The following is an 11,208-nucleotide window of genomic DNA, read 5'->3' as shown; positions in this document are numbered from 1 at the left end:
GGAGCATGTGATTGTTTTGGAGAGACTATTTATTTCATCCTTCATGCTTTTCTTCACGCCTTAGGGACCCTACAACCGGTGATGATACCCCTCCTCAATCTTCACTCTATTTATCGTGCTTAAAATAAAAAAATTGAAAATATATATTTCGTTCCCACTCAATTTTTATGACACCATACCATACCACTTGGCATAAAAACAAATAAATAAATAAATAAAAAGGATTTTAAAAAAAAAATTGTGATCTGAAAAAAGTTCACCGTGATTATTTATGTGGCCACAGTTTTTTTAATTAAGAATAATATAAAAAAATTAAAGTTAAATTATTTCAATGGTTGAAAGTACTTCCTCCGTCTTATATTAGTTGATTTTTTTTATATGCATATTAAGAAAGAAGATAATTTTACTAATTCACCCCTTAAAAAACTTTTTGAGAATTTTTCGATCAAATGTGAACACTTAAAAAAAGAACTAATTGTAAGAGTAATATAGGAAAACATTTAATTAATAGTTTCTTAATTAGTAAGGTGAACAACTAATATGAGAATATGAGATAACTATTTTTAGTAAAATAATCAACTAATATGAGACGAAGGAAATAATAATTTTTGTAGACAGGACTAAAAAAAAAGGTGCCAAGTAAATTAGTATAACAGGAGTATTAACTAAAGAGAGAAGTCGTAGAAGACCCTTTCCTCTATGGTGAAATTATAAATTACTATTACATAATTGAATTACAAGAGTATCTTATTATTTTCTTGAACTTAATTTTTTTTCGTAGCATGTATATTCCTAAACAATATGAGAGTACTATTACATTCAGAACTTAAATTTTTTGTATTATTTAATTCTCTGAAATATTTTGATTCGATTTTTGTTGCTATTTTAATGCAGTTTTCGGTGACTGCTGTTTTAGTGTAATTTTTCTGTACTTTTGATGCAATGACATGAACAAGAATAGTAACTTACAAGTTTTATATGCTAAACAATATGATTTCAGAACATCAAATTACTATTAGATGTAAAATTGAAAAAAAAAACATATTCTCACAATGGAGTTTACTGATAGTTAGAAACAGAAATATTGTGCAAACTATACAGCTGAGACCAATGCAGAAGACTGCTGGCATGACATTTGATTGAGTCAAAGAATAGTCACTTTGTAAAGCTTTTGCACTTTCTATATAGGCATCATCCATTTTACCCTGTAGCAAGCTTATATAAAATGGAAGAATATTTTTTTTTTTGAGATATACGAGATCACGGTTTCACTTGAACAGCCTTAGAGATGTCCAGATGGTTAAGACGACATGTTGCAAGAAGATATTCGGGAAGCTCCTCCGGTGTGTTGGCCTGTGAAGAACTCAAAAAAATGGTTAATACGTGTTCCAAGAAGATACTATATACGCTTTGTCATACTCATTGAAATTCGATGCAATTGTCAATATTGGCGCCTTACACAATTCAAGCCATATATGCTTTAAATGGAGAAGGGGACATGAACGTTTACCTGGATAAGAAACGCCATTTCAATGACAAGATTGTTTAGATATCCAACAACAAGGCTTACAACTCCCCTTGCCACAGTAGAAGAACCAACATTGATATCAAGCTGAAAGATCACAAAACTTTTTTAGGTCCACTATGAGAAAATATTTCTCCGGCGTAAAAACATGTTTCACTATGGAGAGTATGGAGGGGTTTGAATGTCAATGCACTTATTATTCTAAAAATAGTTCAATTTTACTTTTGCAAAAGAAAAGATATAGAACTTCTGCAGTAGTGGAAGCAATTCATTCCCAAAGATAATGAGAATGGGCACATTTAACTGCACCAACTATAGTAGCTAACATGCAAACAAAATTAAAGCATCATTTCCTGTAGAAAAATTCTCTTGAAATTTACCTCCAAGTAGTTCTTTCCCCGAAAATAATTAATTTCAAGCGCTGGACCTACAAGGCATGCTTTCTTTCCAACACTCTGCTTGACTATCCATGGTCCCTGACAAGTAAATAGGAGTAAATACCACAACCTCTGATCTTTTTAAAATGATAAAATTGTTAAATACTTGTGTTATGCTGATTAAAGCACATTGTCCAACCGAAAAAACCAAGCAAGAAAACACAGAAGCATTACAACAAAGAGGGGACTCTCGGATGACATGAACTTTGGGAAAATAATGTATGCATGCAGTATCCATCTGACCATCTTTTTGGATTTCTCCATGATCATCAATATAATTTCTTGGGTAGTTGCAAAATTTGACCACAGAGAAGTAAAAAGTATCATTGTTTCGGAATAGAGAAAGTAAACTAGGGTGGGGTTGGGGGTTTGCTTAAAGATTTATTAGTTATATTTACCAAAGAAGGGTTCAGTTTTCCTTCTTGAGAGCAACTTGTTTCTGTGCAGTATTTATCTGCAAGCTCAAAGGTTATTAAAGGAAAAAAGTGCTACCACCAACCATTACCAAAAGCATGGATCAGTGCAAAGGCCACAAGACTGCTGGCATGCCATAGCTTTTCGCTAACTCATTAAACAACTTAAATAAAAATAAATATTATTAAACCTTGTAAAAAAGTGATTATGTTCAATCTCAATGATCAGAATACAAACCTTGGATATGTATGGTATGAGCTTGAACCTTGAATTTCTAAAAGCATCATCCCCTTTGACAAAACTCTCCAGCAAGGGCGCGTTTTCTATAGGAGTGTCCATCATATAGTAGAGAGCAAGAGTGTATGTTGTTGAACCTGGTACCTGAATGTATGTTCAACTAAATGAACTCTTTGGAACTCCAAAGGAAAGCAGAAAAGGTATATAAAGGAAGCAAGAGAATATACCTGTATATTCACAATGAAGAAAAATTCTGGACCACCCTTAGCTGCATATTTCTGCAGATAAAAGTTGGTAAGCAGCAGGTTTATAAACGACATGTGTATGTATGTTCATTGTCTTCACACAGAATAAGAGAAGCAACCTGAACAATGCTCCCAGGACGACCACCAAGATCATCTTCTCGCTTGTCAGACTTCAGCCAATCTGCAGCAACCATTTGCATCAACGTGCCTTTAGCCTTAATCTGTAACAGAGCCACACAACCAGTAAATTACATAAAATTAGGACAACACACATAACTTTGCAATACAATTTTGGACTAAACAAATTTTGACATGAGTTAGGGAAAGAGCCCACAATATCTCATGCATGCTATCATAGCAGATACTAGCCAAGAAGCCTGCAGATTTTTTAAAGTAAAGTTTCCATGCTGGTATGCCATTTTAGACATATTTTATTGACAGGAATCGCAAACAATGGAGTTTTGGTTAATGCAATTTAACCAACACTCGATTGTGGTACAGCAAGATGTGGCTTTTGCCGAGAGTGATCAGTAGGTAAGGTTCAAAAAATTAATCAGACAGCAGGAACATCAAACCACAGGTATCAATTTAACAAAGGAAAGCATTTCTAGTTTCCAAGGTCAAATGAATCAGAGATGGACCACACAAAAATGAATCAGAACATGCTTATGGGAAAAATAAGACAGCTATGAAATCCCACCTTCTTACGATCTTCTAGATAAGTCTCTCCCCGAATAAGAAAAGTTGACGGATCTGTTTGGGCCCAACTGCAAGGCAAATTAAAAGTTGGATCTTTTGGAAGAGTGGACCCATAGTGGCACAACAATGCATCTTCCTTTGCCTTTTCATGCAGATCTACATAACCCCGCTTGTGAACTGAAGTGGGAAAGGAATATCAATCCTCAGAACTTCAACATTTCCATTAATTGAGTTTTTCGAAATAGCAATACAGATCAAACTCACCAGCCAGATCATGCAACTTTTTCACAAAACCAGCAGCAGATGATAATCTGGCATGCCGTGTGTCCTAAAACAAGATAAAAAAAACATAAAGATCATTCTCAAGGAAATCCCAGAGGAACTGATCTGCATTCTGCAACAAGATGATGGGTCTAGGCAAGAGGGGATAAGGTCAAAAACGACAACTACATTAGGGTTTAATGAAGGGAATCAGGAACTACTCGAGAGAAATGGAGCTTTTCTTTGGGGGTGGGGGTAAGAAAATGAACTTTATTGTATTAACATTGTTGACGTCCTAAGACATGGAAGTCATAAGAGACTGCATATTTATTGGATTCAAGTGTATATGCTTTAAAAACCGGATAAAGACATAAACTAACCACAAAAAAACATACGGTGCCATTCAAGTAGAAGCTAGTTGAAAGAAAGTTTCACATCTTTCATTAGTAGTAGCAATATATAGACATGCTTATATCATGAAAGTCATGCCTCATGTAGCCTCCTGCATTTATAAAAAGAAACCTGCTCATAGAATAGCTCCCAAAGATTATGGTTTAAGCAGGTAATACCTGAGAGTACATCTCTGGGCCAAAATCAGAAGGCCAGCCATTTTCCGACTGGTCATAATCAAGTGGTTCAGAGACATCAAAAAACTCATCTGATGCATCATTTAACCCCATCAAGCTTGCATGTTCAGAAGGTGATTTAGCGACTTCTTCTTCCATATCTGCCATATTCTTCCCATTTTCCACTATGGTTTGTATTTCAACCTTAACTTCTTCAATTTGTTGCAGTCTTTTGTCTCTCACATGCTCCTCCAAAAAATACGAGGACGAGCAATCTCCTAATTTTGCTATAAAAAGCTCCCTCAAAGCTGTAAATCACAGGTTGAGCCCCCACGAGCAGTCATAATGTGCAAACATGAATAAAAGTAACAAATATGAAACTAGATCTTGCAGTAAAATCACACCAGCGAGTCTCCCTAGCATGTGGATTGTTATATATCTGGTTGAAGATGTTTGTAAGTTAGACTTCCAGAATCTCCAATCAATAGCAAGCATATGCTTGACTACTGACTGCTTCTTTTGATTCACAGGTGATATTACATAGCCTCCACCTGCAATGATTAGCAAAGTATATCTATAATGTGCAGTACAAAGGGTAGTCTTGTGCAAGAAACATGTGCAGTAGAAGCATATGACTGATGCTATGTAACAATAAAATTATCAACCATGCATCATTAGGAGAAATTAGGGATCCATGCACTATGAGATAGCTCTTCCATGTAAAATTACACATCCATAACAGCTAGAGTGACAAAATGAACTTTATATTCGCTCTACTTGTAGGCATACATTACTTTTAAGGCAGGCACGAACATAGCCCTTCTGACATGGACACTTCTGATGAAACACCGAATGGTATAGAATAACTGCAAGAGTAAATAGATAGGTCATGCTCAGACCGAGCAGTTTTAAAAAGCAGCCAAAACCAATTAACAAACATTGGTACCATATGTTCCGTCATCCTCCCTTCTCCAATAGCGCTGCAAAAGAAGATCTCTTTTTCTCATACTCCTGCAACAACTTATGTCAAATATAAACCCTAACAAAGTACAAACAGTTTGGAAAGTGAATATCTAGCATGTGCCTGACCAAGGTAGCCAATCCCGACGTAGAAGCTTATGAACAATATCTGTGTGACCATCAAGGTGTTCAATGACACTACCCTTGTAATGACAGAAATCCCATCTGCAGAGTAAAAAGCATAACACTATAAGGATACAATGAGTATATAACAGAGATCCCATCTGCAGAGTAAAATACAAAATACTTTAAGGATACAATTATTTCTTATTTTCAATCTCCCGCATAGGAAGGCAGTGAAAGCTGCACTTAGATTAATTTTACAATATGCCATATACTTGACATCTAAGCAGCTATATTCTTTTGTGCTAGACAGATTCTTTCAAGAACTAAGGAGCAAAGAAATGCAGGCATATTCTTTCAAGAACTAATGAACAAAGAAATGCAGCCCTTTATACTTATCCAAGTCTTAGTTATACTTTGAACGCAAAGAGATACTAATTTTAGTAGCAATGAAGTTTCTGCAGAAGAAGCTTGTATGAAGATTTTTGGTTAAAGACTTTGCAACTCACTCCGATCTTGAAGGACCAAGTGACATGAGTGTTTGAAAAATGGCTTCTGAAGTTCCATCAACTACACCAACAGCCATTATTGCAGGGTGATCATTCCACTGCACAACATGGTACAAGTTCAGTAACATGAGCTTGTAGATTTACTGCCTTAGGGGCTGACAATATTAGGTTACCTTCCCATGAGATTCCCTATCCTTAGCTTCCTTAAATAGCCGAAGACCTGCATACCCAAGCAATTTAAGGACAATTGGCAAAAGAGAACAACAAAAGGAGAGGAAGCGACCATTTAGCAATGAAAATCAGAGAAATGATCTTAGAAATGTTCTAAGATAAAGCCAACCATGTCTCCTTCCCCGCAAGAGAACTAAATAAGGAATTGAAAGAACTTATTGTAACAGAAATTCTTAATGGACCCTCAAGGATGAAAAAATTATCATAAGAGCAAAAATCCTACATGGAATTTCAGCTTCTCAAACATAAAAATCATTAGAACCTACCATTCTGACAACCAAATATTGTCCAGGACGACGGTGCAACAACATCAGATGTCGTAGCATCTGCCACTGAGGATGAACAGAAAGTCCAATCAATGGAATTCAGATGATGAGATTTGTTGGAACAATTTAACCTGTGTGGCAAAAAGGAAAAAAAAAGAGAGGAGAAATTAGCAAGAGACAAGCAACAGATCACAGATGCTTGTACAAAGAATAAATATTTGCAAGATCCTTAGCAAAGTAACATATTAATATACTAAATCAAAATACCTCAAAGACTGCGAGTCACGCCTTGGACGATCAACTGCAGTTCTTTTATTCATGTCTGCCTACAATTATTCATTATCATCAGTTGCCAACGAAGGGAGACGTTACCGGCTCATATTGATTACTATATACCTTTAAAGCTGCTTCCTGCAGGGCCTGGATCCATCTTGCTGCTTCCTCAGGCCTGTTTGCTCCTAACTATTGTTTGTAAATTTTCTTTAGATACTCATTCGTCTCAAAAATTAAAAGCTGAAACAGGGGAAAGGACAATTTCCGCACCTTCAACTGATCATTATGATTTGAGGCATTGTATAGAGTAAATATAAACACAACCTGGGAGAATGCAGAAGTAACAAAACCAGAAAGTATCAGTAAAGAAGTCAATGCATTTAATGATAGAAACTCAGACAGAACAAATAGTCTCTGCCATGTATTGGAACTGGGATAAGGATCATACTTTTCTTTGAATGCTCTCTCTCCCATTGTCTGTCACCCTAATGCAGGAATCAATAACAGCACTTCTAACAGGATCCTACGAAAAAAATAAAAAAAATCAACAAGACATATTACAGAGAGTCATGATAATATGGCAAACAAATAATTTCAAGAAGGCACTAAGTATGGGATGAAGCATATCTGGCACTAATATGGTTATATGGAGAGGGAGAGAAATAAGAAAACTTTTGACAGCTTCGAAACCACCATTTTATACCGGCACTTTTTCCGACTATCAATGAAGTAATATACAATTCAAGATATTCAGAAAGTGCTTGAAAAAAAAAATATCCCGAGATAATAACTAAGACTAACAAATTGAAACGGAGGAATACTACATTAAAAAGAAAATTGCCCACTTTCCTAACTCAGAAAAATCATACTTACTCTATTTCAATATGTTTGTCTTACTTACCTTTTTAGTCTGTTTAAAAAAGAATATCTCTTTCCTTTTTCGGCAACTCCTTAATTTCAACTTTCTACGTGAAATGATTAAAGATCACAAAATTAAATGACATTTTGGTACATTCTACGTAGATTTAATTTAAGACCACAAGATTCTCAAGTCTTATAAACTTTTTGACAAGTTAAAACGATACAAACAAATCGAAACGGATGGAGTGCATGGAGCTCGGGCCTCGAGGCTACATGCATCTACAATGTATGTGTTTGTGCTAGTAAAATTCCAAGCACATTAACACAAAGAATTGGGTGCAGCATTACTTGCCTCTGATCAAATTAAAAATAACATAGCACACTGACAAATCAAATTACAAGTTGGCAAGAACTTCTTATCAATTAAACTTAAGCCACTTATATCAAATGCTAAACCTGTAAAGTTCACAAAACAACCATTTAAACACACAATTGAACTTAACCCAAATTGTTTATCAATTAGCATACAGAGAGCGAGTGAGAGAATGATAAACCTCAATGTTTGTAACTGGGTTTGATTTATAGCTCTTGAAAAGAAGATCGTGAAGAACAAAGTAGCGTTTCCTCGAATACTGAAGCCCAAACCGATTAGACCGAATTAGATATAACCACCCTTCCATTCTACAAGAATCGTTCTGGGAAACCCCCATTTCAAAATTTATCCAACACCCACTACTCAGAATTACTCCAGGATAACACTTCCTCTTCAATTTCCCCGACTTATATAACAAAATTCTTCAAAGTTCAAACAACACTTACACACCCACATACAAGAATTTATTGTTTGTATCCCTAAATTCCGGTTCAGTGAAGAAGTGAAGAAAACTTAAATGGGAATCAGAGATTCAATGCATTAGTCTTTATGTCTTTGTATGATGATTGATTTGCCGGTGCCGGTATGGGCGCTCTCTTTCTCTGTATTTTCTCTCAAACAATATACTCGAAAAAAAAGTTATAAAGGCAACTGAATTTGCGCGTAAGAGAGACAAAAGTTTGGAAGCGGAAATTATTTGAAAAGTTATATGACTATTTTACCCTTTTTTTCTTTTTAAAAAAAAGAAAGATTATAAGTTAATTTTTTTATTTAATTGAAAAGATTAGAGGATAAATACTACACCCTCAATTCCATATTAAGTAAATTTGTGAGGCAATGCACACTTATTAAGAAAAATATTTAAGGACATAACTTAGATTATATTTTTCACTATTGCCCTTGGTGAAATCATAAATATAATTTTGTAAGTACTGTGATTTATGTCTTGGAAAATATAAAACTTCATTAAAGGAAAAGACAAACATGGAAAAAAAATCAAACATTCGTCTTGAACTTTGTACAATTTAATTATTTTGAACAATAAAAAAAAACTCAATTAATATAGGAAGAAGTATACCACAATCATGTGATTATTTATTACATCCAAAAGGTGGGATTGATTATTTTTATCTAAGACTTGATAAATCTTTGATGTAAGTTAAGGAAAGCTATACTTTTATCTTTTGCCTCGTAGTATTATTTATGTTGATTAAGTTCACACAAATTAGAGATATTTATGTTAGCGATGGAAGATCAAGTGGAAAGAAGGATAAAATGAATTGAACGTTGAAACAATATGTTAAGTAGCGTTCGCCTTATTAAAATGTCATTGCTAATACTTGAGATTATATGTTGTTCATTTTATACAATCCAAACAAAAAAGGTTATATTTGAATTTGAACCATTTAGATAAAGCAGTAATATTTTTGGACTAGTATAATAAGGGATAAAATTGATTATTTTTATATGATAAAAGGAGCAAGTTGTATCTTTTCCCCAATATTGAAAAATAAAGAAAAAGAAAATCACATTAAATAAGGACTTATACGTAATTTTAGTCTAGTTGAATCAGTTCAATTCAGTTTTGTTTTTTTTTTTAAAAAGACACATTAATTAGGACCCATATACGTAAAAATGTCTAAAACTGACGACGTGTTTAGGTGGTAGTCTCTTTCATTTTCCTCTTTAGTTATTTGGACTAATTATCAAAATAAAGATGCAAAGTGGTAAATTAAGTGAATAAAGTCACAAGTGTAAAGGTTAATTCAATAGTAAAAACTTATAAGTTCACGTAAAGATAATATCCAATGATACAAGTGCTTTAATAAACGTAGAATCTTTAACTTTTTCCTATTGTTTTTTATTGTTTTTCTGTACATGTAAATTTACAATTTTACACAAGTAACACAGTATGAAATTTATTCTCAATTACATATATAGGTTTATTTAGTTTTGGATGTGCAAATAAATTATCTATTGATACTCTTAATGGTATAATGTATTTAAAAATAAAAATAAAATAAAACGTGCAGACTTGACTCAAATTGATAACATACCAGAGAGATAAATATAGGATTTAATTAAGCTTTATGAATTCAACATTTAATATTCTTATCATTAAACTCATTGTGTCTTTAAAATTATAGATTCATGTATAATATTATTACCACCTCAGTAAATATTGTTTTATATATAAGCTTGTGCACTGCGCCAAAAATACTATATTCAGAGAAATCCGACAGCAAAGGGCTAAATCTGCCTTAATCATAGAGTTTTTAAATTATTTTAGCTAAATGAATGCTATTTAATCAATAGTCTGACGAAACGAGTATGAAGATGATGAAGTGATAATACGAAGCTAGGTCTACTGCCTTTGCTCGTTTGTATATCGGTTTACTAATTTGTTCAATGAAACTCCTCTAGACTTGTTTGAATAGTGTTTTTTTTGTCTTCTGTTATCTACATCCAAAAATAAATAAAATATCATAGTAATAATATATACTAATAATTTTTTCTATTAAAAGAAAAAAAGATCATTTTTTAATTTATCCATGCCCCACATAGGCCATTTATAAACAGGTAGGAAACCCATCACATTTAATCCCCTAACCAAATAACATGTTTTCAAGATAATGCATCAAATATACATTCAAACTCTCATGTCCCTCCAAAATATTGTAGACAAAAAAGACCAAAAAAAAAATAATTAGAAAATTACAACTTTGTAGCTTGGTATTTCTGTTGTCCTTTAATTAACTTCTTGTCATTTTACGAATTTTGGAAGATTGCAAAGTTAGTTAATACTACATCTTAGAACGGATATTTAAAATCAGACAAATAAATTAAAACGAAGGAATTGAGTACATTCATCTGCTATCGATTAACGTGGCTTCAAAAGTATTATTATATTCTATAAATTTTAAGTGCTTCAACGTGGACATAAAAGTCACAGAAACAATTTAATATTATATGGAAACAAATCATTTTCTATTTACTAAAAAGATAAGGAAAAACATTAAATTGGAAGCAACAAGTAGTTGTAGCCTGTTTGACCAAAAATAAAGAGTTATAGAATGATTGGTTAGTTATGGGAGTAGTGGTAGCAAATTTGAACTTCTCTAGATATAGAGTCGCATTTATTAAAGAGTAAAACGTGAATTTAAATTTTCAATCCAGTTCCAATGCGAATAAGGAAGGAGCTGAGAGGGTTCGGACCGGGGTGATTTC

General features: G+C 33.5%; 1 protein-coding gene across 1 annotated transcript; it reads right to left on the bottom strand.

Annotated features, from left to right (window-relative positions):
• Window positions 1-989: 989 nt before the first annotated feature.
• On the bottom strand, window positions 990-8,572 carry LOC102579740 (protein ENHANCED DISEASE RESISTANCE 2-like). The gene is made up of 21 exons (XM_006365695.2): window positions 8,162-8,572; window positions 7,195-7,269; window positions 7,017-7,070; window positions 6,870-6,935; window positions 6,741-6,799; window positions 6,474-6,604; window positions 6,150-6,196; window positions 5,977-6,074; window positions 5,474-5,569; window positions 5,331-5,395; window positions 5,179-5,250; window positions 4,789-4,935; window positions 4,388-4,692; window positions 3,822-3,885; window positions 3,559-3,734; window positions 2,978-3,079; window positions 2,841-2,891; window positions 2,614-2,757; window positions 1,906-2,001; window positions 1,511-1,612; window positions 990-1,353 (listed from the first exon to the last, which is right to left on the bottom strand). The coding sequence occupies exons 1-21, from the start codon at window positions 8,315-8,317 to the stop codon at window positions 1,261-1,263; spliced, it is 2,199 nt and encodes a 732-aa protein (XP_006365757.1). The 5' UTR covers window positions 8,318-8,572; the 3' UTR covers window positions 990-1,260.
• Between the last annotated feature and the right edge of the window lie 2,636 nt (window positions 8,573-11,208).

This window comes from Solanum tuberosum, unplaced genomic scaffold (assembly GCF_000226075.1).
Source record: "Solanum tuberosum cultivar DM 1-3 516 R44 unplaced genomic scaffold, SolTub_3.0 scf00575, whole genome shotgun sequence".
Taxonomy (NCBI): Eukaryota; Viridiplantae; Streptophyta; class Magnoliopsida; order Solanales; family Solanaceae; genus Solanum; species Solanum tuberosum.
The sequence above is the reverse complement of the archived record's forward strand: the minus strand, read 5'-3'. Positions and strand labels throughout refer to the sequence as shown.